This window comes from Ovis aries, chromosome 7 (genome assembly GCF_016772045.2).
Source record: "Ovis aries strain OAR_USU_Benz2616 breed Rambouillet chromosome 7, ARS-UI_Ramb_v3.0, whole genome shotgun sequence".
Lineage (NCBI taxonomy): Eukaryota > Metazoa > Chordata > Mammalia > Artiodactyla > Bovidae > Ovis > Ovis aries.
In genome coordinates this window covers 101,147,202-101,173,878 of record NC_056060.1, presented here as the reverse complement: position 1 = coordinate 101,173,878, position 26,677 = coordinate 101,147,202, and the positions used below count along the sequence as shown (strand labels likewise).

The window sequence follows — 26,677 nt, the reverse complement described above, 5'->3', positions numbered from 1 at the left end:
TACATTCATTCCTCCTTATCTTTCATTTTGTCCAACTTAATCACATCTTTTCCTTTGAATTTTCTCCTCCTCTACTGGTGAATATTGACCCCCCCTTTCTCTGAACTCTGTAGCACTCGTCTGTCCCAAAGGACAGACTTTACATGTCAGTTATCTAAAACATTGCCTGTATATGACTTAACTAGACCCTCATCTTTCCCCCAGATTCTTTGTCATATTACTTGAGGGTTTTTTTTAACCATAGTGCCTAAAATCCCACCATTAGAAATATTTACTTATTTATATGGACTATATATTAGCTAGTAAGTAGTATTGTGTTGATGTTAAGTTTTCTGAATTTGATAATTTAGTGCTGTGATTATGTAAGAGAATATCTTAGTTCTTAGAAGATACTTGCTGACGTATTTAGAAATAAGAATCCTAATGCCTGCAACTTATTCTAAAGTAGTTCAGCAAAAATGACATTAGTAATAATTATAGACACACACAAAATCACATGGGGTGGATGTCAGGAAGAGAGACTAAGAAAATATGGCAAAATGTTAATGATTGGTAATGTAGGTGGAGAGTATATGGGCGTTTATCATACAAGTATGCAATTTTCCTCTAAGTTTATAGTTTTGTGGGGTTTTTTTAAGATTTAAAAAAGAGAAATCATGTTCCTTTAGTTCAGTGGTTCTCTGCCCTGGACACATTAGTAAGCTTTTAGAAACTACAAATGCCTCGGCCCCAACTGCTAGAGATTCTTATTTAATTGGTCTTAAATGGGGTCCCGGCACCTGAATTTCTTTTAAGTCCTCCTAGGTGAACCTTTTTTTTTTCTTTTTATACTTTTATATCCTTCAAAACATTCAGCAAGGTTCCAGGTACAGAATAGGTCTTTATTACATTCCAGTTTAAATGAATTCATTTTTTTTTTTTTAATTTCTTAAATGAAGCCTTAACATGTCATGGCTGTTTGCCCAAATCAGCAGTTACAAATGCATGTATATTGTGTATTCCAACACTACATAAATATTACCTGTAGTGTAGGTATCCTTCCACTATGACAGATAGGATAGGGGGCTTTTACCTTGCCAAAAGAGCTGTGCTGATTGTAATTTTAGAGGGCCATGCTGCAGATCCTAAGCACTGCTCCCTTGCCCTCCATCCCTCCCCAAAAAACTGTCAAATATAGAGAATGAAGCCAGGTGGGAGTTCTGTGGAAAGGAGACAGGGATGGTTCCTCAAGGGTACTGCTGAGGTTAGTAATGCTTAGAAAGAAGCAACAAGCTAGAGAATTAATATATTGGAGAGTACAAAATGAAATACACTGCTGTTTAAATTATAGGCAAGAATGTTTACAAGGACATAGTCAAAAGTAAATGGATATACTTAAATATATTTGAATACAGAAAAACAAATGCTCCACAGGTAGGTAAAGCAAGAAAAAGAGACTGAGAAAGAGTCAGAGTTTAGCTGGACTAAAAAAGTATCTTGAGAGAATTCAAGACCAGATTATAAACAAGCCCAGTCCATCTTATTTTTTAAATCTCACGAACAGTTTTCTTTTAATTAAAATAACAGTTTCCAGGAAATAAATGTCTTATAAAATGTACATAAGAGCATAATTAAATAGGAAGAAGAGTGCACGTCTAAAAATAATCTGTTAAAAGTCATTATGTTGGAGAATAAGGACTGCATGATAGAATTTCTGATCATGTTAGAAAAGGGTTCCTGATCATCACAAACTCAAGTTGCATTTTGCTCTGGTGAAAAAGGATGATGAGCATGCCCATGAAAGTGGCTCCTGTGTCATAGTAGACCCCAGAGAATTAGAATAACATCTCGAAAAGCTCCAATGAAATCCATTTAGAATACTGAGAATGGAATTCAATTTGTGAATCCTCTTTTCATTTTCCAGAGTTCCCCATACATTGGGAAGAGAAACCAGTGAGACTGGTAAACTGTTTCAGTACCTCTTTAATAACTCTCTGAATTTACACAATAGTATGACAGATTACTGTGGATGTAAGATATGCAATGGTTCTTTATTCTCTCCACCATCATTAAGGCAAGGGCAGAAGTAGGGGTAAAGTTTCTCCATGAACGTGCTACTGAAGGTATAAATGTGGGTCATAGTTTTAGCATTGTAGAAGGACACTTGTCCTCCCTCATAATCTAGATATATGCCCACCTTGTTGAGGCTGTTAGTCAGTTTCAGACTGCAAGAAGGAAAATCCAGAGCCTTTAGATCAGTTTGGTTCCTTAGTCTTAAAAGCCAGAATCCTTGCTCAGGAGTTAGAGGACAGCTGCCCTTCCGAAGGATGGATTCTCTGACAACTCCAACTGTCCATTTTGTCTTCTTTGCTACTTCCACTTCCCAGTACCACTTTCCAGATGTGAAGCCTTTTGAGCCCAGCACAGCCACGCTTGAGTCAAACCTCTCTGGATCATCAGGCATTACCTGTTTAATGTCACCATGCCACACACTCGTTCGGTTTTTGGAGAGCACTAGATTTGGGTGAGCAGTTTTAGGGTCCAGAGTTAATGGAGATAGGCCTAGTAAGAAAATAAGAGAAAGCAGGGCATGGGGAAAAAGGGATGAGTGCAGGTTCCCATAAACAGTATTTATGTGCTTTCTCTCCCCGTGCCGTATATGCTTAGATGGGCAGGTAATCTTATATACTCTCTCTATATGTATTGTTTTGCTATCCATGTGGCTACATTCTAGACATTTTTTATATTTGTGGTAAAAAATCAGAGTTTACTCTGAAGCAATTTATACTCCAATAAAAACTACAGGTAAAATAAATCTGTACTAACACATATAAGAAAATACAAATGCTGAAAGGATAAAGATTCGGCAAGTGTGCCCAAAAAAGATTTCTAAAGCAGTAAGTATTTTAGTTTGATGTAACATGTATGAGGTGTATCAGGATGCTTTGGGTAAACAATGGCAAAAACAGAATGGGTTAAAAACAGTAGCTTGCATGATAGAGAAGATAAGGACTTGCCTGTTAGGAGCAGGTGAGACTGAACTAACTGATACAGAATTTAGAGGAAAATGGTGGTAAGTTTGCATTTGGTTTAATAGACACTGGAACTTTTGAGGTCTAGAATGGTTAATGCCACTGGTGAGCCAACTGTGATTCACAAACTGTACAATTGCCAGTCTGGGACAGGATGGTAGAGAAATTAAGAGTAAGTTCTTAGAAACTGTCATAGAAATCTGACAGAATAATTTTATGTCAATCAATTTAGTTAAAAAACTGGCCTTGCACTTTGCAATTTTTTAACTCCATTTTTTCAAATAACATTTATATTCTGCAAACATCCGTTTTTTTTAAGACTGGTCCTTCATCACAGGTAATTTGACAAGTGGTTTAGACAGATCAATGGACAGCAGTATAAAAAGGGAATTTCTAAATGAAGAGAGGTTGGAAGCCTATTAGCAAGAAGGTGACACAAATTCTAAATGTGAGATAATTGAGCCTTGGCACAAAATTTGATAAAGGAAACACAAAAACTGTTCAAATCATGGACAAGGATACAAATATGCATTTGTATTTGTAACACATTTGTTGTTAATGGATTTATTTATCCTGGAAGCAAGAACTATCCACCCTCTCTCTCTCTTCTCAGAAAAGCTTGAGTCTTTTCCATCATCTCAGAGACTTTTTCTTTCTAACAAAGAGACTGAGGAATCCTGAAGATTTTCCATGTAGGCCAAGTCTTCTCACTCTCACAGATTGATCCTCATTCATGTAGGGTTGTTATTTTTCCGGATGTGAGCACTATAATTTCTTTGGAGGTATCATAAAGAATTTCTGCTAACCTTTTTAGAACCCCAGTCTGCTCTCATCACCAAGCCTCTGACATCTCCAGCTAGCTCAGCCTGCCCTCGCTTTGAGGATTCCTAGGAGTCCACTTTGCATACCAGCTTTTCTTCTTATGCCATATTCAATCCAACAGTAAATTCTTTCTGTCAGCTCCACCTTCAGAATATATTCTGAGCCTACTCAGAATATATAGACATAACTTCCACAAATACCAGTGTCTTGGAACTACTGTAGTAGCTTTTTAATTTTTCTGTTTCCACTCTTGCCTATCTGCAGCCTATTCTGCCAATAAGAAGAATGAGATCATCTAGTTCTCCACTCAAAATACTCTTATGCTTCCCATCATCCAGGGTAAAATCCAGAGTCCTTACTGAAGAGACAAGACCTGCATGACTTACCCACTTCTCTGACCTCATCTCCCACCACTTGCCACCTCCCTCCCCCCATTCAGTGTGGTCCAGCCACCCTTGCCTTTTGGCTGTTCTTTGAACATTCTAAGTTCATTCCTACTTCAGGGTCTGTACGCTTTCTATTCCTATTTCTATTCTGGACACTCTTTGCCCACATTGTTTACTCCTTAATATCATTCAGACCTTTATTCATGCAAGTGCAATAGAATGTTATTGATAGAATCTAGCTAGGTATAGAAGTGTTTACTGTAAAATTCTAACTTTTCAGTATGTTTAGAAATGTCTACAGTAAAACACAGGGAAAACCTGCTCAGAGAGATTTTCTCTAGGCATTCTATCTAAAGTAGCATGTTCATCCATCTGTCATGGTTTATACTCTTATCCTGCTTTCTTTTCTCACATAAATAATTATCTGTTGAGTGTATCATGCTTTGTTTTCTTCACAATAGTTATCAGTATGTGAAATTACTTAATTGTCTCTTCCACTAGAGTGTAATCTCTGGAAAGGCAGGGACTTTGTTTTGTTTCCTCATCTATCTTCAAAATTTGAAACTATTCCTAGGTATTCAAGTAACTATTTATTAAACAATTAAATAAACTGCAATTAGAGTTCCATATGAATCTTTGACACCAACTGATTTCACCATGCCTTGTATTCCTGTTATCCTTCGCATAAACACACAGATTGTAGATCTCTCTAATGATTTAATGTCTACTGTACTTTTATCCTCATTATTCTGTTCTTTACTTCCTCTGCGTTCACCCCCAACCATTTCCACCCTGCCCTTTGGATCTACTTCCCCATTTAACTCTCGCACATCTTCAGTTTACAGAATTCTCTTATCACCTCCTTAATTTAACATACTCCAGACTGATTCTTCCAAAAAAAAGAAGGTAACTGAATAACAGCTTCCAGAAGTTCAAGAGACTATTCATTTTCTAAAATCAGATGCTGAAGATCAGGTAGCCACCACCACCACTTCCAGACCTGTGCTCTATTCCTCAATCTCATGTTAAAAAATCGTTCTTTGTTTCAGGCTCTTGTCATTCCTTTTCACATTTCCCTCTGTCTCTGTTTAATACCATCACCTACAAACTTTTCCTGGCTACACCCCCGCATTTCGGGCTGGCCTCACTTCCCGCATCGGGTCCAGCCCACCATCCCGGGGCTCTGCTGTCCTCTGGGCGTAGCTGCCCGTCGCTTCTTCCATGGCTTCGACTTCACTGCTCATGACTTTTGAACTCTTATTACATCTAAGCCGCCCATATCAGTGCCTATGTTCTGGAGCTTGTAGTCGCCAGGAACTGTTCATTCTCTAAAATCTTCAATTCAGGTATGCCAGACTCTCATTTTTTGAGCTTTCTCACTCCCATCTCTCCCTACAACCATTACTTGACTTCATTAACATCTCTAGTCTCCTATTTCTCTTTATTATCCTAATCTCTTTGCTTCCTGGCTTAAAATTCTTCCCTAAACAGTTTAGCATTGATAGCTTCGTTGCCAATAACCTCAACACTTTCGTCCTCTCATGTTTCTTGTTTCTGCAGCATCTGCCATGCAACTCTCCAAGCTTAGATCTATTCAGCTATTCAAATTCACATCCTAATTCCTCACCATTGCAGGATGAAAATCACAGAATTATGCATACAGATACTGCTACAAATTCATTATTTCTACTCTATGCTTGGCCATCAGCACTGCCCCAAACTCTTATATTTCCCTAATCAAACCTTCTCCACTTCCTCACAACAGCAATTTCAAACCTTCAACTCCTCCTCAAATCACTGTTCCACCACTTTGCTCCTCACTTCCAGGCAGAAGGCTTCATCTCCTCTTTCACAGAGAAACTGCAGTACATTTTATAAATGAATAGATGAATGAAGAGATGAACCCCCCAATTCTTCCTACTCATACTGCAAACCTTATCTCACAAAATTATTTGCTTCTACTGTCTTTATCTCCTCTCCAGTTTTGGAGAAAGCTGTGTAAAGTCAGTACCTCTCTCTTCTGTAGCTCTCACTCTTTCCGACATTCACCAATTATTCCCTTTCTTATGCTACTGATTCTGCCCTTCTGCAGGCTGCTTCCCTTCAGTATGTTTTTAGAAGTCCGCTTTTGTCTTTGCTTCTACATATACATCTTCCCTTCTTATTGAAACCTCTCAAATGAATGATCTATTCACTTCATTACTGCCTCATTCCAAATTGTTCCTGAACCCTATACAATATGTAATAATTTATACTCATTCCACTCTTTTGAAATCACCCCTATCAAAGCCACCAATTTTTTTAATTTATTTTAATTGGAGGTTAATTACTCTACAATATTGTATTGGTTTTGCCATACATCAACATGTATCCACCACAGGTATACACATGTTCCCCATCCTGAACCCCCCTCCCTCCTCCCTCCCTGTACCATCCCTCTGGGTCATCCCAGTGCACCAGCCCCAAGCATTGTATCATGCATTGAACCTGGGCTGGCGACTCGTTTCATATATGATATTACACATGTTTCAAAGCCACCAATTGTTAAAAGCATCTCTTTTCCAGTTATTTTCTAAATTGATCTTTGCGTTTGGTATGAGTGACCATTCCCTTCTCCTTGACACTCTCTTTGCCTTAGATTCCATGGGGACTTTATTTCCTGTTTTTTCTCTTTTTTCTCTTTCCAGATAATTCCTCAGTCCCTTCTGAGGCTTAATTGACCTTCATCTGTTGTTATTCTCTATCACACGTTCTCTCCTTGACTGTATGTTCTCATTCTCCTTAGGCAATCTCATTTATATCAATAGCTCAGCTACCCCCACTCAATATTATTTGTACCAGCTCTGGCCTCTCTCCTAAGCTCTAGTTAGAATAATTATCCATTTGAATATATTCATTTAATTGTTCTATAAGTCAACACAACATGGCCAAAATTGAACTCATCAGCCCCCTCCAAAATCTGCATCCCCTGTATTTCCATCCTTGACATCACCTTTCTCTATGCCTTACCACTAATTACTGTCCTATATATTTAACCTCTCAGAATTCTGTCTCTGGAATCTATTCTTTATGTTCCATTACCATGCCTCTGGCTTACATCTTAATAATTTTTCACCTAGAAGGTTGCTGCAGACTCTAACTTGGTCTTCAAGACTCTCCTGGGGAGCAGAAACTGTGTCTTTTATTTCTGTATCCTTGGAGCCCAGCTTAATGCTCAGCATGTAGTAGGCCTCTCTGAGTATGTCAAATGAGTGAACTTTGGTGATATTTTATTGATACACACAAAACTAAAGAAAATATATTAAAATATGTTAAGATAAAAACAATTCCCTGCACTGAAATACACGGATGGCCATATTGTCCATGGGTGCTTTCTCACTACAGTGGCATAGGTAAATAGTTTGACAAGACCAAACAACCCCCAAAACCAAAAGTATTTACTATCTAACTCTTTACAGAAAAAGTATGAGCCCCTGAATTAAAGCAATAGCCTCATTTATAAGGCAGGAAAGAAGAAAATAAGAATCTGCAGAATAAGAATAAGCAAAGGCCTAGAAATAAGAAGTATAAAGTATATTTTACCAAGGTTTGACCATAGTTACATTATTATTAAAATAGCCATATATTAAATAAATCCCATTTGATTTTCTTAAATGTAAAATTATACCAAAAGTAAGGAAAAAGTCAGTTTGTGCTTTAAATGATGCTAGAAGTTAAGTTTGGGGGCAAAGAGTACAAGAAGAAAAACACTGTGATCTTGAGACAGCTAGAGTTTTCAGGGTAGAGTAAGAGAGGAGGGAGCTGCATAGAGACATCAAAACGTCTACAAAGGGTTTCCCTCAAGGTTGTGACTGAGTGTCACCACACGACTACAGTGAAACTCTTTAAATCTAGAGAGGGAATCTCCAGAAAGCAGAGCTCACGCAAGACTGGGAATAGTTTTCAATCCTGCCAGTCAGAATGGAAAAAATGTTTTAATATGCAGAACATCAGACAGAGTACTCAGAAGGGTGATATCTTGGAAAATTGGCAGAGTTAGCCCCAGATTAAAGGCTTCTCTTGAAACACACTAACAAAGCTTAAAGGCTCAACAAAGCTTAAAGTGTCGAAAGGAGCAAAGTTATTTCAAATAACTTCGCTAAATGCCAGTTAAATCAATAGAGCTTAAAGGATTACACCAAAATTAGCAAATAGCAATGTAAAACAGATCATGTTTGACAGCCAGAAGAGACAGATTGCATAGCTGCCCATTCCTTCAGTGTGAGCTGCACATGGTGAGTTGCTTCCACAGTATACAGTATGGAAACGAGAGGGGAAATAACTTACACTAACTCAGCCAGGTGATGAAAGCCAACATCAACAGTCACAGACTATGCTGACAGAATCTATGCTTGATATGATGAAAATGACAGTTTAATTCCATGGTCTTCCTCGCAGTAACTCACAGCCCTAGCATTATAGTGAGAAAAACATCAGACAAATTGCACTAACGTGGCATCCTACAACATACAGAACCAGCAGTCCTCAAAAATGTCAAAATCTTCAAAAAACAAGGAAAGCCTGAGAAATTGTCACAGCCAAGAAGAGCTTAAAGAAACATGACAGCTCAGTGTAATGTTGCACCTTCGATGGGATCGTGGAATGGGAAAATAACATTAAATAAAAACTAAGGAAATACACTCCGGGAGTTGGTGATGGACAGGGGGCCCTGGTGTGCTGCAATTCATGGGGTCGCAAAGAGTCGGACACAGCCGAGCAACTGAACTGAACGGAACTGAAGGAAATTCAAATGAACTATTGATTTTAGCTACTAGTAATGCATTTGTAATGGTTCATTAATTGTAAATAATGTATCACACTAAATATAAGATAATATAAACTGGGGGTGAGGTATATGAAAACTCTCTACTATATTTTCAATTCTTCTGTAAATCTAAAAGTATTCTAAAAAATAAAGTTTTTTAAGAAGAAAAAACTATATCAGCTATGCAAAGTGGCAGGAAAATATAACGCACAGTCAGGAGATAACACACACAGTAAAAACATGTTAGAAATTACAACAGTGGTGGTATTAGCAGACAGAGACATTAAAACAGACATTATAAATATCTCTCATTAGCCTGAGAATGTAGATGAACAATGAACATGTTAAAGAGAGAAACTGATGATATAAAAAGATGCAACTTTTTGAAGAAGTGTAACTGAAATGAAAAACATCCTAAACAGGATTAACAGAAGATTAGACAGTACAGATGAAAAGATGAGAGGACTTGAATAGCAATAGCAACTGTGTTTCAAAATGAAACACAGAAAAAAGGCTTAAAAAATGCTGAACATCAATGAGAAGTGAGACAATTTTAGGTGGTCTAATGGACTGTGAAGAAGGCTGAGCGCCAAAGAATTGATGCTTTTGAACTGTGGTGTTGGAGAAGACTCTTGAGAGTCCCTTGGACTGCAAGGAGATCCAACCAGTCCATTCTGAAGGAGATCAGCCCTGGGATTTCTTTTGGAAGGAATGATGCTAAAGCTGAAACTCCAGTACTTTGGCTACCTCATGTGAAGAGTTGACTCACTAGAAAAGACTCTGATGCTGGGAGGGATTGGGGGCAGGAGGAGAAGGGGACGACAGAGGATGAGACGGCTGGATGGCATCACCGACTCAATGGACATGAGTCTGAGTGAACTCCGGGAGTTGGTTATGGACAGGGAGGCCTGGCGTGCTGCCATTCATGGGGTCGCAAAGAGTCGGACACGACTGAGCAACTGAACTGAATTGAACTGAACTGAATGTGATTGAAGGCAGAAGAAGAAGAGGGTGACAGAAGATGAGACGGTTGGATGGCATTACCGAGGCAGTGGACTTGGGCAAACTCTAGGAGATGGTGAGGGACAGGGAAGCCTGGTGTGCTGCAGCCCATGGGGTTGTGAAGAGTCGGACACAACTTGGTGACTGAACAACACCAACATGTGTACAGTCAGAGTTCCAGAAGTAGAGAAGAAAAGATGGAGAGGTACAAAGTGCTAGAAAATAATAGCCAACATTTTTCCAAACTTGATGAAAATTATAAACCCATGGATCCAAGAAAACACACCGAGACCCAGCATAATCAACTTGGTGGGAAAAAAGTGACAAAAAACTAAATCTTACAAGTAACCCATGAGAAAAAAAGATAGTACATACAGAGAAATGATATAAAAATGATAATAAATATCTTATCAGAAACTGTACAGGTGAGAAAACAATGGAGTGGCTTTTCTAAAGCAGTAGAGTCTATCAACCCACAATTCTATATGAGGAAAAATATTTTCTTTAAATAAGGTAAAATAAAACTGTGGTGGTATCCAAACATTGTCATGGTAAAACTCAACGTGTAGTAAAAGATTAAAAAGACATAAAAATGGAGCCTGATATTAAGAGAAACAAAAGGAGTCTTCTAGACCAGCATGGATATTACTCCATGCTGGATGAACCAGAGGCAGGAAAAAAAAGGCTGAAGGCAAAGTGCAAGAAAGGAAAGTGGGAAAGTAAAGGCAATGAAGGGTTTCGGCTGGTAGACCCTTAAAAACACTCGAAAAATGCCACATGGAATAGACATTGGTTTCAGAGTCCACCAAATGAAAACTTTATTTCCGTGTTTTAACTTGGCTTTTTTCAATTTAAATCCAGCATAACTTCTCAAATTTGTTTTGGGAGCCTGAACAAAATATTTTCTTTGATGGATTTAAAACAACCAGAAAGATAGACGTTATCAAACTTTGGCAAGGATTTGAAGAAACTGGGACTCTCATCCATTGGAGGTGGGAATTAAAATGATTCCACCATTTAAGGGGAAAAAATGTGATAGTTTCTTATAGTTAAGCATATACTTAACACACAACCCAGCAATCCCATCATTAGATATTTACACTGAAAAAATTAAAGCGTGGACGTCCCTGGTGGTCCAGGGATTAAGAATCCAACTGCCAATTCAGGGGACACAGGTTCAATCCCTCGTCCAGGAAGATTCCACATGCTGTGGAACAACTAAGCCCGTGCACCGCGACCACTGAGCCCAGGGGCTGCAACTGCCGAAGCGCATGTGCCCTAGAGCCCGAGCTCTGCACCGAGAGAAGCCCCTGCTCACCAAAGCTAGAGGCAGCCCAGGTGCAGCGACAAAGACCCAGCGCAGCCAGTGACTCAGTTAAATGGAAATTAAATTTAAAAAAGAAAGCAAAAAGATTTATAAACGAATATTCAGTCAAGTTTCTTCATACTAGCCATAAACTAGAAACTATCCAAATGTCCATCAATTGGTGAATGAATTAAGCAAATTGTGATGCATCCATAAAATACAGCGACTGATACATGCAACAACATAGGTGATCTCAAAAAGCATTTTGCTAAAGGAAAAAAGCCAAAAGGAAAAGAGCACATAATATATGCATGAGATTTTAGAAAAGACGAAGTGAAATAAAGTAGATCAGTGATTATCAGCAACTGAGGATAGAAGAAAAAGATTGTCCGCAAAGGGTTATGCAGGAACTTTTGGGGATGACAGAAATTTTCTGTATCTTGATTTTGGAGATGTTAACATAAGTGTGTACATTTGTCAGACTCATCAAATTGTACATTAAAATTAGCGAATTTTCTTCTATGTTAATTATACCTCAGTAAAGCTGATTTTTCCCATTGTCGGCTACCTGGAAAAATTAGCAGGGGTAGATGTGTGATTTTCATTAAATCAGTAATTACAAATAATAATGAGTCTATAAGTCACTTTATTTAGAGCTCTATTTCTGTAACTATTTTTATTTAGAATGTCGTTTTATGTTCTTGAAATGTTGTTTGTGTTCTTTTGTCCTGTCCTGTCCAGTTTTTTTTTTTAGTATCTGCAGGATGACAAAAACTTAGTCACAGTTATTGAAATAATTGGTTTTCTTTTGAAGCACTGAAGATCTGTAAACAATCTCCTAAGATGATATACTCTGTGTTATGAACATTAACCACAAGAGGAACTGTACTCATACATATGATGAATATGTATAGTAACTTCCACCTTCAGGGCAGAGATGCCTCAGAGACTTACATAACTGTTTTAGAAAAATATTAAAATATTGGTTGCTACATTTGATAGAACAGTCAAGCAAAATCATAGGCTGAGAAGTTAGTTCTGACACCAGACTCTATTCACAAGTATAAGATCCTGCATTCTTAGATAACAGTAAAAGAAATTCAGTCATACCAACTAGCCTTTTGGCTAAACTTCACCCCTCCCTCCATCTAGACTCAAACGTACTGTTAGGGCCACAGAAGAGGTCCTGAGGATGAAACATTAAATTGGGAGCCCCAGGAACTCCTGGGGCTCCTACCCGAGGCGCCTACCCACTGATACCTGGAGAGAGGGTGGGCTGCATGTCCCTCCACATCATGTACTGGATGGGCCCTTTAAACACGCCTGGGCTCAGCTTTCTGGAGACAAGCTCCTTGGGCGTCAGCACTCTCATTCCTTGCTCCAAGCTGCAGGGGATGTAAACTGTTTATTCTTAGACATCCTCCAGGGACTGAAGGCAGGCTATTAATACCACAAGGAAACACTTACCTATCCAAGAGAGGTATGATGTCCTAGAAGAGGAAAGGAGAAATGGAAAGGTTAGATGCATGTTCATCAGCTCAGAAATTTGTTTGGTGTTACTGGCCACCATCAGAATCTGATGGTCAAAACTGCAGTCCTGTGCAGATGGCCCCCATCCCATTGCCACCAACTCCTCTCATCCTCCAAATGCCTTTTCTGATCTTCATCCTTCATCTATCCCAGAACAAACTGGCTTACTTTCCTCTGATTTTCTAGAGTTTCTTGTTAAAGGAAACAAAAAAATTAAGGTTAAGCTGTCTTTACCTATACTGCCACTTAGTCTCAGGAAAACAACACAATAGATATTCCCACCCCAAGTCCACTTTCTTTACAATGGCTAAATTAAGCTTCTGAGTCCTAAGGTAGTAACCAATGCCACTTTAGAGGTGAAGCGTCAGGTAGCAAAGATTGGCAAACAGCTTTTCAAACAGGTCAATTTACGATTACTGAGAGCCAGTAAAAGATACAGTTTAGGTGGCAACATTATTTTTGAGAAATAAAGCTTCAGAGTTCTTTATGGGGAAATATTAAAACATTGCTTTTAATGGCATCTTACTATCTTCTTTACTAGGCGTATGAAAACTTTCAATTGAGTCTAAGGCAAAAGGAACCTTCTGCTTTTCTCCCAGGGAATCTTAAAATCACTACAGCAGAATTTTTTACCCTCCTGGAAGGGAAAATCTGCTTGTACATTCTTTCCAACCCTCTCTTCCCCCCTCTGTTGTACCCATAGTCATGTCGGTGTGGAGTCTCACTTTGAGAAAGTCGAAGGGGTTCTGCTGCTCCATCCGTCCCTGGATGCTCACCAACATCTCCTTGGCTAGGAGACACTGTTCCTGAATGTGGCTCAGATTCAGCTCCATCTCCTCATTCAAGGCTTTCCCCTCTTCTCGGAGCTCACTTAAAAGGTCCTTTTCTTTGCTGTGCAGGAACTGATGCAGCTTTAGAAACTCCAGGGAGATGTGTTGCTGCAGATGTAGCTTGTTTTCCTGGAAACCTCCATGATCATCACCATGGTAATTACTGAGACTAGCATTTAGGGATGGGGGCCCACACCACCAGCACTCCCACAACTTGGGAAATACCATAACAGGAAAACGCATGCAAACACTGCATATCAACATCCAACTGTACTAAAAGGAGGCCTTTGGGAAACTTACTCTGTCTTTCCCAGCTAGTTTAATAGTTAGGGTTGGAATAGTCAAAAGTCATGTCTAGGTTCCTGTTGCAAAACTGAGGTGGTAACCAATGCCATCTTAAATAAGACTGTGGGGTTAATCGAACACTTTTAAATGAACAATAATACCCTTTTATCCACAAGTACAAACCAGTATCTACCAAGGGATGCTGTTAGACTGGGTCCAGAGGAGGCTGGAAGAACTGCCCTTTTTCAAGAAATCAGAACGGAGGAGGCACCATTCCTGCTGCCAGGACAATACAAAAGAAGCCAGAGATGGGTGGTGTCTGCAGCACTTGAAATCGGTAACCGTTACACTGGCAGCTCTTTCCCTAGGTGACTTCAGCTTCCTCATGGGCAAGCCATCTGGCATCCTGGCTTCTCAGTTCCTCATCATCATTTCTAGTGATTTTTACCTATATCTACTCATTCTTTTAGTCACATTGAGGGTTTTATCTTCCTCGGCAATTGTACCATCCCCAGAATTACTTTTTATGTTTGCTTACCCAGGTTCCACTGTTGCAGCAGTTATTGGATTTCATAGAATCCTCCTATTCATTGACCCTCCGTTTCTGTTCTTCAGCTTCTCTGTCTTCATGTCCCCTCTTATCCAGCTTATAGTCTGTGGTCAAGCACTGTAATTGTACTCTTTAAAATAGTCTTAACTCTCACTGTCCTCTAGGTCAGACATTTCCATTTTTCCTGTTACCTATTTCACCGCTATTTCTCAGTCTCATTTGTTAGTTGTGTCTCTAACCAAGCTTTGAATATTAAATTACTTGATACTCTGTCCTAGGCTCTTTCCCTTTCTCATTCTACACTCTCGTTCTCGGTAATAGCCTCTGCTCTCACAACTTTGAAGTGCAGTCTGTACGCTGACCTCTTATTTTCAGCCTAGACCAGCTTCTCAACTCCAGGTCCATACATCCGGTTGTCCATTTGATATCACCACTCGCCTCTCACATCTAATCGGTCACCACATGCAGGCAGTTTTTCTTTCCAAAGCATATGTTAAAGCCGTTTATTTCTTTCGGTCTCTACTGCCATTTTAGTCCAAGCCATCATCGTTCTCTGGGACCACCTCAGTAGTCTTCTTCTAACCGTTATCCTTCTTATTGCCTTTCTCCAGTCCACACTCCACACAGCCACCAGACTGATGCTTTCAAAATGAGATGAGACCGTCCTGTTTAAACCCTTTAATGACTTCTCAATTATGCACAGAATAAAATTCAAAATTCATGACATTATCTACAAGGGCCTACATGATTGGGCCTTATCTGCCTTTTTGGTCTCAACTCGCCTACCAAGATCCATCTTAATTGGCCTTCTTTCTGTTTAACATAGTAACTAGCTTCCTGTCTCAAGAACTTTTCTATAACGCTCTTTCCTCTTCATAGAACATTCTACAGGCCATTTCCTTCATATTCCCCTCACCCAGTTCACTTGGCTAAAGATAATACTTATCCTTTCAATTCTCAATTTTTAATAAGAATTTTTAATTTCAATTTTTAATAAGTGACCTCTTCAGTCTAGATTAGGCTCTCCATTTATATACTCTAATATACTGTATATAATCATTTATAGTAATTATCACAGTGATGTTTCATTATTGGTGGGATTATTTAATTAACATCTGTCTCCCACCATAGTTGGAATACAATATCTAGCATAATGCTGCACCACTCAAATATTTGTTGAATGAATGAGTGTTGACTGTAATAGCTGAACTAAGAACTCTTACAACAGGAACACGATTCTCTTGAGACATCTTTATTTCCATCTAGCCTTCTTCTTTCCCTCATTATATTTGTTTCTTCTTCCAGATGCCAAATGCCAGAGAAGACTCTCCTCTGTAGGATAATTAATGAAGAAACAGAACTCCCAAATTATTCCCCCAGCCTAGGAACTGATTTGCCAAGTCCCTAACCATTAATGTTGCCCTAGAGCTCCTGTGAAGTTGAAAGTATAAGCAGTAGTTTTATTTAGTTTGGGAGAAGCTAAGAAGGATTAGATCACAGAGAAAAGCCAGCAGTCTAAGAGACCTTGGTTCAGAGAGGCCTGGTTTTAAGCCCAAAGGAAAGAAAGTTATTTCTTTGAACATCACAATCTTTAGTGGATTTTTTAAAAATGAATTCCTTATTTTACGATAGATAATAGGAAAGATCAGACAGATCACAGCCCCAGAGCAATCACCTAGGGACTGCACCATGAAAAGGATCAGCTTATCTAGGGGAAAGGTCAGTCTGCTCTCTCTGTTGATCAGCTATTGGGAACCTACTCCACTGCCGTATTTCTTTCCACTCTACAGTGTCTGTTTTCTACTTCTAAGGCCAGATGCCATTTAGCATGTTGTTGTATATGTAAAGGTACCTTTCCACCCACATAGCTGAAGTTACAAGGAGGGTACAAGTCCAGTTCTGTCTCATGACCCCTCTACCCTGCTCCTCACCTTGTGAGCAGCGATAGCATCCTTCTGCATATTCTTCAGGGACAGAAGCTCCTTCCGGGCTGCCTCCAGTTGACCCTGATGGATGGTAAGCTCCTCCTGGGGATACCATAAAGAATTAACCCATGCTAATTGGGAGATGAAGGGCCATGAAGAACATCTACCCCAAAGCCCCAGGGTGTCAGGGGGAAAGAAAGCAAGCTCCCACTACAAAAGTTTCCTTTTCCCTTATATGATAATTCCTGTCTCTTCCAAAAATTGTGAAGAAAATTACAAACTGCAGAAAAACTAAGTTTTATCTTCTTCTTAGCTAACTACAGGGCTTTGAGGAAGATAACAGAACTCTGTACACTTTCTACTATATTTACACTGTTCTTGCTATCTCTACTTTTACTTACATTGTTCTCAGAACACTCGTTTCTTCCTTCTACCCATCCAAATTCAAATAATTGCCCCCCCTTCAAGCTTTCTTTCACCATGCCTCCCCTGACTATTTCAGTTTTCTCTAATCTCTGAAACAAATGTGACAAAAATTTAGCTCTCAACAGTAGACTGTCTTATATCCCTTCTGTTGTTTTGTTCACTTTAAACTTGACTGCATTTCAAGACTTCAGTAACAAAAGCATTATTTTACATGTCCATGTTCTGTACAGTGCCTAGTAGAATGCTGTCAAGGCAAGGTTCAGGTAAATGTTTGATTGATTGAGGAAGTAGGCCAGAGCTCCTTTACTGCTTCCCTATAATTGACAACTACAGAGAAAGAACTTTGCAAGATACGTTGTATTTTTTGAGCACTCTGAGCTTTCTAATAATCACTTGAATGAGGGGTGGTATTGAAAGAAGAAGTCCAACAGTTTTTCCCAGCCTTCCTAAGGAATTGCTCAAGACTGTTCAAGACCCAGGGCTCACCCACCGTGAAGAAACGGACAGCATCAGAGATCTGCAGGAATTCTTTAGACTGCCCTACAGACAATCGAGCATCTTTGCATTGAAAGCATATTAGTCTCCCATCTGGCTTACTGAACAGTTTCAGGTTCTCTCCATGCTCTGGGCACCGTGGATGGCCCTTGAGCAGGGGTAGCTTCTTAATCTTCTCTACCAGCTTCTCCAGTACAAGATTAAAAGTACAGTTGCTGTATTGACATAACATCTTACACTCAGGACAGAATGTTTCATTTGCTTGCTGCTTCCAAAACTTTTGGATACAAGATTGGCAGAAGTTGTGGCCACAGCTTAGCATTAGTGGATCACAAAACCAGTCATTACACAATGGGCAGTGTAATTCCGTAGTAATATCTTGTATCTGCACTTTGGAGGATATTTGGGTGATCACATCATTCACTTCAGCGTAGCTGTCTGAGTCAGTTTTGGAGGAGAGGTTGGAAGATACCTTTGAAAAAGAACAGCTAAAATGAGTTTCTCTTTCTTGTTGCCCACTTCAGGGTAGTGGGCTCTGTTCCTAAAGGAGCTGAGAACTGGTGCAGCCAGAGGAAAAGCACTATCGTCTCTTCTCTGAAAGTGATCAGTAAACTCAGTGTTCTCTAACATCAGAGCTCATTCTACTCCCAGCATTATTAGACTTAATAGAGAACCAAGGCAGAAGACGAAAGAGCACCCAATCAAAAAATGTATTTCATTGTATATCACTTCTTCCACTCCCTTTCTCCTTATATCAGTCGAAAGTTTTACTTTAAACATCTGTTCTATTAGTTATTACCTTTCATTTTGTTTTCTAGAAGTCATGTGCAAAGAATTGGAAGATCAGTCAGATTCCTCAGTCAATGCCATGTCATCAACCATAATATCATCCAGGCCCTTCACCCTTCCTTTTTAAAAAACACACTCCAGAAAGAACATTTTACAGAAAATGTAGAATCATAAGGGTACAGATCAATGACTTCTCACAAAATGAACATATCTGTGTAATCATAACCCTGATCAAGAAACAAAACATTTTCAGGATAACCAACAATGTCCTACTGTATAGCCTAGGGAACTCTGCTCAAAGTTATGTGGCAATCTGAATGGAAGTGGGGAGATTGGGGGAGAATGGATACATGTATATGACTGAGAGTCCCTTCACTGTCCACCTGAAGCTGTCACAATGCTAATTGGCTATACTTCAATATAAAATAAAAAGTAAATTTGAAAAAAGAATAAAATTGAAAACAGCATTAAAAAAAGAAAAACATTTTCAGCATCCCAGAAGCGCCCCCCATAGGTCTGCTGCAAGTCACTATCCCTCATTAAGACTGACCCCCATCCTGACTTCCAACACAATATATTAGTTTTATCTGTTTTTTAATTTTATATAAATGCAAATATATACTCTTTTGTTGCTGACCTCTTTTGTCAACTTATATTTGTGAGATTTATTCATATTCTATATAATTTTGGTCCATTCATCCTCATTGCTGCATAATATTCAGTGTGTAAATATGCCATAATTTATTTCTCTGTTCTACTGTTGATAGACTTTTTGAGTAGTTACCAGTGCGGAGCTATTATAAATAGTGTTGCTAGGAACATTCCTGCTCATGTTTTTTGGTGAACATATATTCTATACAGACATATGTTGGAGATGTTGTGGGCTGGGTTCCAGGCGACCACAATAAAATGAATATCAGAGTAAAGGGAATCACATGACAGTTTTGGTTTCCCAGTGCCTGTGGAAGTAGTTTTAATTTATTACATGTGCAGTAGTGTGATGACTAAAAAGTACGTATCTTAATTAAAAATACCTTTTTGTTAAAATATGCTAACCATCATTTGAGCCTTCAACAAGTGGAGTCTTTTTGCCAGTGGAGAGTCTTGCCTCTGTGTTGATGGCTGCTGACTTCTCAGGGTGATGGTTGCTGAAGGCTGGGGTGCCTGTGGAGATTTCTTGGAATAAGTAGTGAAGTCTGCTGCATTGATTGACTCTTCCTTTCACGAGTGATTTCTCTTTAGCATGTGGCACTGTTTGATTCCATTATACCCGCACTAGAACTTCTTTCAGAATTGGAGTCAGTCCTCTCAAACCTTGCCTCTGCTTTATCACTAGTTTTATGTCATAGTCTAAATCCTTTGTTGGAATTTCAACATTCTTCATGGTATCTTCACCTGGAGTAGATTTTATCTCACGAAACCACGTTTTTCCCTCATCCATAAAAAGCAACTTCTCTTCTATTACTGTTTTTTTTTTTTTAAATGTGAACCATTTTTGAAGTCTTTGCTGAATTTGTTATAATGTTCCTTCTGTTTTATATTTTGGTTTTGTGGCCACCAGGCATGTAGGATCTCAGCTCGCTGACCAGGAATCAAGCCCACACCCCCCACATTGGAAGGTGACTGCCACTAGACCGCCAGTTATTGTTGTTGTTCAGTGGCTCAGTTGTGTCCCACTCTTTGCAACTCCATGGGCTGAAGCACACCAGGCTTCCCTGTCCTTCAGTCTTTCCTGGAGTTTGCTCAAACTCTTGTCCATTGAGTCAATGATCCCATCCAACCATCTCATCCTCTGTCGTCCCCTTCTCATCCCACCCTCAGTCTTTCCCAGCATCACGGTATTTTCAAACGAGTCAGCTTTTTGCACCAGGTGGCCAAAGTATTGAAGCTTCAGCTTCAGCATCAGTCCTTCTGATGAATATTCAGCGTTGATTTCCTTTAGGATTGACTGGTTTGATTTCCTTGCTGTCCGAGAGACTCTCAAGAGTCTTCTCCAGCATCACAGTTGGAAAGCATCAATTCTTCAGTGTTCAGCCTTCTTTATGGTCCAGCTCTCACATCCATACATGACTACTGGAAAAACCATAGCTTTGACTATAATACGGACCTTTGTCGGCAAAGTAATGCCTCTGCTTTTTAATACGCTGTCTGGGTTTGTCATAGCTTTTCTTCCAAGGAGCAAGCGTCTTTTAATTTCATCACTACAGTCACCATCCACAGTGATTTGGGAGCCCAAGAAAAGAAAGTCTGTCACTGTTTCCATTTTTTCCCCACCTACGTGCCATGAAGTGATGGGACTGGATGCATGATCTTAGTTTTCTAAGTTGGATTTTTTTAGTTGGGTTTTAAGCCACCTTTTTCTCTCTCCTCTTTCACCTTGATCAAGAAGCTCTTTAGTTCCATGAAACTGCAGTCAATTGAGTCATATCTCTAGGCTCTACTTCCAGTTCTAGTTCCCTTGATATTGCACCACATCCACAGGTACTTCCTCCACTGAAGTTCTGAACCCCTCAAAGTCTTCCTTGTGGGTTTTAATCAGCTTCTTCCAAATCCCTGTGTATGCCGATGGTTGGCCTCTCCCCACAAACCATCAGTGTTCTTCATGGCGTCTGTAGTGGTGACTCCTTTCCAGAAGGCTGTCAATCTACTTTGCCCAGATCTATCAGAGGAATCACTATCTAATGCAGTTATAGCCTTATGAAATGTACTTCTCAAATGGCAAGACTTATAAGTTGAAATTTTCCTTGTTCCATGTCCTGTTGGCAGGCATGAAAACAGCCTGAATCTCATTGCACATCTCAATCAGAGTTCTTGAGTAATCAGACAAATTATCAATGATATTTTGAAAAGAATTTTTTTCTGAGCAGTAGATCTTAACAGTGGGCTCAAAATATTCAGTGAACCATGTTGTCGGCAGATGTGTTGTCATCTAGGCCTTGTTTATAGAACACCGGCAGAGTAGATTTAATGTAAATCCTAAGGGCCCTAGGATTTTCAGAATGGTAAATGAGCACTGGCTTCAATTTAAAGTTACCAGCTGCATTCCCCCTTAGCAGGAGACATGTCCTGGCCTTTGAAACTAGGGAGCCAGCCACTGACTGCCCCTCGAGCTGTGAGAGTCCTTGGTAGCATCTTCTTCCAACATAAGGCTGCTTCATCTACACTGAAAATCCGTTGCTCAGTGTGGCCACCCTCACTAATGACCTTAGCGAGAGCTTGTGGACAGTTTGCTGTAGCTTCTGCCTCAGCATTGGCTGCTTCACCTGGAACGTTCATGTCTTGGCGATGGCTCCTGGAGCCACTCTTCTTCTGCAGCCCCTCACCCCTCCCAGCCTTCCTGAGATCGAAGAGTTAGGGCCTTGCTTGGATGAGGCTTTGACTTAGGGGTTGTTGTGGCTGGTTTGATCTCTTACCCAGACCCCCAGAGCTTCCTCCATTATCAGCAGTAGGGCTGTCTTGCTTTTTTATGCTTCACAGCTTATTGGACTCACACTTTTAGTTTCCTTCAAGAATTTTTCTTTGCGTACACAAGTTGACCACATAGCACAGGAAGCCCAGCTTTCAGCCTGTCTTGGCTTTTGACATGCCTTCCTCACCAAGGCTTAATCTTTTGTAGCTTTTGATTTAAGACACGCGACTCTTCCTTCCCTTTGAACACTTAGGGGTCATTGTAGGGTTATTAGTCAGCCAAATATCAACATTGCTCTGTCTCAGAGAAGAGGCAGGCCCAGGGAAAAAGAGAGAGACAAAGGAGTGGCCCATCTGCAGCAGTCAGAACACACACAGCATTTATTAAGTATCCTTGTCTTACACAAGTGTGATCTGTGGGGCCTCAGAACAGTTACAACAATAACATCAGAGATCACTAATCACAAATAATATAACATCTGTGGTAGGAAGTTAATAGTACATATAATTATATATTTAATATATAATAACATGTAATATCTCAGATATTAATATACTAATTTAAAAGCTTGAAATATTACAAGAATTTTCAAAATGTGGCACAGAGACACAAAGTGAGCAAATACTTTTGGGAAAATGGGACCAATATGCTTGCACAGAGCAGGGTTGCCACAGACCTTAAATTTGTGAAAAAATGCACAATCCTATTAATGACATTCTTACATGTGTTATTGTACGTCTTTCCTGTATTTTTTTGTGGGCATGTGTAAATTTGTGCATTATACATGTGGAAATAGCATTGATAGATCATGGGATATGAACGCCTTTAGCTTTACCACATAGTACCAAACTGTTTGCCAAAACAATGGTAGGAATTTATACTCTACTAGCAGAACATGAAACTTTTGGTTGCTCCACATCCTCACCAACGTCTATTTTTGTCACATTTTCTGTCTTATAACCAACCGGTGTGTAATGGTACCTCAGTATAGCTTTAGTTTGCATTTTTGTGATTACCTAATGCAGCTTAACCAAAGAAGGCAATGGCACCCCACTCTAGTACTCTTGCCTGGAAAATCCCATGGATGGAGGAGCCTGGTGGGCTGCAGTCCATGGGGTCGCTAAGAGTCGGACACAACTGAGCGACTTCACTTTCACTTTTCAGCTTTCATGCATTGAAGAAGGAAATGGCAACCCACTCCAGTGTTCTTGCCTGGAGAATCCCAGGGACGGGGGAGCCTGGTGGGCTGCCATCTATGGGGTCACACAGAGTCGGACACGACTGAAGTGACTTAGCAACAGCAGCAGTAGAGTTTAACATTTTTCACGTGTTTGTGGATCATCTTAAGAGAAGTGTCTTAAGTCTTTTGTTCATTTTTTAAATGAGTTGTTTGTCTTATTGATTCAGAGTAGTTCTCTATATATTCCAGATACTAGTTCTATTTTGGTTGTTTTATAAATATCTTCTCCCATCTCTGGTATATGGCTTGTCTTTTCATCCCCATTATAGTGTCTTCCCAAGAAAAGAAGTCCTTAATTTTAGTGTAATTCAGTGTAATTTCGGAGAAGGCAATGGCAACCCACTCTAGTACTCTTGATTGGAAAATCCCATGGACAGGGGGAGCCTGGTGGGCTGCCATCTATGGGGTCGCATAGTCAGACACGACTGAAGCGATTTAGCAGCAGCAGCAGTGTAATTTAGTATAATTTAGTTTATGAATCTCTTCTATTTTATATTTTGCCTAGATTAAAGGCAAGTCCCTACAGGGAATATCTGTGTTTATTTCTGCTTGGAGATCCAAATTACACCAACCCTCCACCATTTTATGTTAATATTATTGGTTTCAAATCTGTAGCTCATAGCGTACATGCTAAATAAGTTGCTTCAGTCGTGTCTTACTCTTTGTGACTCTATGGACTGTAGCCTGCCAGGCCCCTCTGTCCGTGGGATTCTGCAGACAAGCATACTGGCGCGGGCTGCCATACCCTCCTCCAGGGGATCTTCCCAACCCAGGGGTAGAACCTGCTTCTCTTGCGTCTTCTGCATTGGCAGGCGGGCTCTTTACTGCTAGCCAGCTCATGAAGTTTCCCTGGTGGCTCAGACAGTAAAGCGTCTGCCTACAATGCAGGACACCCGGGTTCGATCCCTGGGTTGGGAAGATCTCCTGGAGAAGGAAATGGCAACCCACTCCGGTATCCTTGCCTGGACAATCCCATGGATGGAGGAGCATGGTAGGCTACAGTCCATGGGGTCTCAAAGAGTCGGACACGACTGAGCGAGCTTCACACAGCTTCACAGCTTCACACAGCTTCACAGCTCATAGAGGGGATTGTACATTTTAAGCCTAACCCTGTAGGAGGTCAAGCTTGTGGTTAAAAATTCTCCACAGACACTCTTGTTTATCACTCAGACCCCAGATCAAGATAGTAAAGGTCCTTTATTATTTTTCTTTGCCACTCCTTCGCTGAGGATGTAACCCTTCAAATGTGTTACCATTATTTAGGGTCTGAGGTCCAACTCCCTACTTGATATGAGTCTAAAGATTGTTAAATCAATTTTCCACAAGTTAAATGAATAAATTTTTTTTAAGTTGTTAAATCTTGGTTTTCCTGAGATACACAGAAACTCTCAGTGCTGATACAGCTCTCAGTGACTCCAGCCCATCTCGCTGTTTTCCAGTCTGTATTCTTTGGAATGTCTCTTTACTTTCTTGTACACTCAGGTATGCATTACAAAGGGTGTTTGTGGCATTTTGATATGTTTTATAGTGGCAGGTTTTCCAGGATAAACGGTTCACAGCATTGCCAGATATTTCCCAGAATAAATGATTCACAGTATTATAGCTGCTGTTATTAAATAGTAACCAGCAGAAGTGGATTTGATATCAGTACCTAAGAGTCTGATGAAGTAAACATTCAATAATTCCAGCTCTGTTCTAATGCCCAAACTTGTTAGGGCATAGATGTGGGTAAGATAGAGGCTCTGCCCTTGAACTGCTCCCATCTGGGTTTTCACTAGCATTTGTAGGTCATGGCAAAGTACTGCTCGAAGTCCCTGGCCCATTCCTCTTAACCTCCCAACTGCCTTACCCTATCCATACCTCATAAGCATGTATGTGGAAAGCCTAGCCCACAAAACAAAGCTCCATACATGCATACACACACACCCCTATACACAGCGGCCCTTCAGGCACACAGTTGCCTATGGGAGCTATGGAGGTCCCAAAAGTGGACACAGAATCTCTTGAATAGAGAATTTTAAGAGTCCTGGATGCATAGCATGTAATTTAAAATATTTATGGGAGAGAGCATGTGCTCTGTGTCCAGTCATGGCCTCTTTATCTTATAAAGAGGAATATAGCTGGAGGAGGGTCAGAGTGGGAGCCTTGCCCAGGTCTAGCCATGGCACTTCCCTGCCCACTCCATTCACTTTTATTCTGCCTCATCTGAGCACTAGCCATGGGTTGAGCCTGTCTCTGTTCTGGAATCAGCAACAAGAGGGTGGCCTGAAACCAAGTCTGGAGTTCCATCTCACAGGCGATATCTTTACCACAACTGAACTTCTGGAGTCTCAGGGCCCTGTGGGGTCTGTCTGACTTAGCTGTGTGGAGGACCTTGTCACCATTGACAGCCCAGGGCTCTCCTTCTTCCAAAGTTTTCTGCCAGGATTCCTGAAATGACTTTGCCCCCAGCTTAGACTTTTCAAATGCCAGGATCCACTGCTCCCAGCATATACCATTACCAGCTCTGTGTATTCTTACCCTTTCCTAAATGCTAAAGCTGAAATGCTATTATTCAGGAGTATAGAAATGGAGACTGAGATGAAACCTCTTCAGAGCAGGAGGATAATTTGTATAGCAGAGCTAAGTATTTTTTCAGTTCAGTTCAGTCACTCAGTCGTGTCTGACTCTTTGCGACCCCATGAACTGCAGCACGCCAGGCCTCCCTGTCCATCACCAACTCCCGGAGTTCACTCAAACCCATGTCCATCGAGGCAGTGATGCCATCCAGCCATCTCATCCTCTGTCATCCCCTTCTCCTCTTGCCCCCAATCCCTCCCAGCATCAGGGTCTTTTCCAACGAGTCAGCTCTTCACATGAGGTGGCCAAAGTATTGGAGTTTCAGCTTCAGCATCAGTCCTTCCAGTGAACACCCAGGACTGATCTCCTTTAGGACGGACTGGTTGGATCTCCTTACAGTCCAAGGGACTCTCAAGAGTCTTCTCCAAACACCACATTTCAAAAGCATCAATTCTTCAGCATTCAGCTTTCTTCACAGTCCAACTTTCACATCCATACATGACCAGTGGAAAAACCATAGCCCTGACTAGATGGACCTTTGTTGGCAAGGTAATATCTCTAGTATGTTTTAGGAGAGCATAATAGATGGGTCCTTGATGTATGACTAGGGGGTGTGGTCAATGGAAATATATAGGCTATATAAGACGGGACTCAAAAGATCAGATCTTAGGCAGACGAAAGTGAGGAACATTATTATGGGAGAAAAAAGAAATGTTAAATGTACATACACTATTTTTCAGTTTGCATATTGTGTCCTCCAAAGGATGAAAAGCTTAAATATAGATGGAAAATTTATTCTGAGGCAGAATCCCTGATGATTAGTCCATAGGTTACTCTCATGCTCTTGAAAGGAAAACTGGAATTCAGAATTTGCTGTGACACTCAAGTCAGTCGTAGAATCAAGGGAGTCCAAAGGGCTCTGGCCCTAAGACCTCAGTTGTCCCTATCTGCTGTACATCCCTCAGGAATCTGAGTATCCAGAACTCTTAGCTCTTCATTTCTAACCCTCCATTACCTGTCATAACTTTGTGCTTGCCTCTACTTGTAAAGTTAGTTTCACTCATATTCAGATCTGTTCTAGCCAAGAGAACATGGCTAAAAATGCTTTGCCTCACCGTTCATCAGATTCCATACTCATCGATAACTCTTCTGCTCTCTTTCCACACTTATACTTTCACTTCTTTCTCCCCAGATGCTTTGCTTGAGTTCTTAGACCTTTGCTCCCTAGTGTCCCTGTGTTGCCTGTGTCCTTCACCCCTGACACTTGCCTGCCTGAACCTAATAGAGCCATCTCTCTTGGAATATTAC

General features: G+C 40.3%; 2 protein-coding genes across 2 annotated transcripts; both read right to left on the bottom strand.

The window, feature by feature from the left end:
• Nucleotides 1-1,944: 1,944 nt before the first annotated feature.
• Nucleotides 1,945-16,553, bottom strand: LOC101120839 (E3 ubiquitin-protein ligase TRIM69). The gene is made up of 4 exons (XM_042252883.2): nt 13,587-16,553; nt 12,799-12,821; nt 12,592-12,716; nt 1,945-2,541 (listed from the first exon to the last, which is right to left on the bottom strand). The coding sequence occupies exons 1-4, from the start codon at nt 13,953-13,955 to the stop codon at nt 2,000-2,002; spliced, it is 1,059 nt and encodes a 352-aa protein (XP_042108817.1). The 5' UTR covers nt 13,956-16,553; the 3' UTR covers nt 1,945-1,999.
• Nucleotides 16,431-26,507, bottom strand: LOC121820091 (E3 ubiquitin-protein ligase TRIM69-like). The gene is made up of 3 exons (XM_042253135.1): nt 26,485-26,507; nt 17,364-17,890; nt 16,431-16,582 (listed from the first exon to the last, which is right to left on the bottom strand). The coding sequence occupies exons 1-3, from the start codon at nt 26,505-26,507 to the stop codon at nt 16,431-16,433; spliced, it is 702 nt and encodes a 233-aa protein (XP_042109069.1).
• Between the last annotated feature and the right edge of the window lie 170 nt (nt 26,508-26,677).

What these genes read in the sequence shown, in the direction of transcription:
- LOC101120839 (XM_042252883.2), bottom strand. Translation starts at nt 13,955, where the DNA reads ATGTTGATATGCAGTGTTTGCATGCGTTTTCCTGTTATGGTATTTCCC. An exon ending in ATCATACCTCTCTTGGATAG is followed by an intron (nt 12,717 to 12,798) that starts GTAAGTGTTTCC and finishes CATCCCCTGCAG; the next exon opens with CTTGGAGCAAGGAATGAGAG. An exon ending in GCAGCCCACCCTCTCTCCAG is followed by an intron (nt 2,542 to 12,591) that starts GTATCAGTGGGT and finishes TTTTCTTACTAG; the next exon opens with GCCTATCTCCATTAACTCTG.
- LOC121820091 (XM_042253135.1), bottom strand. Translation starts at nt 26,507, where the DNA reads ATGAGTATGGAATCTGATGAACG. An exon ending in AGTATGGAATCTGATGAACG is followed by an intron (nt 17,891 to 26,484) that starts GTGAGGCAAAGC and finishes ACTACCCTGAAG; the next exon opens with TGGGCAACAAGAAAGAGAAA. An exon ending in TGTCCGTTTCTTCACGGTGG is followed by an intron (nt 16,583 to 17,363) that starts GTGAGCCCTGGG and finishes TCTCCCAATTAG; the next exon opens with CATGGGTTAATTCTTTATGG.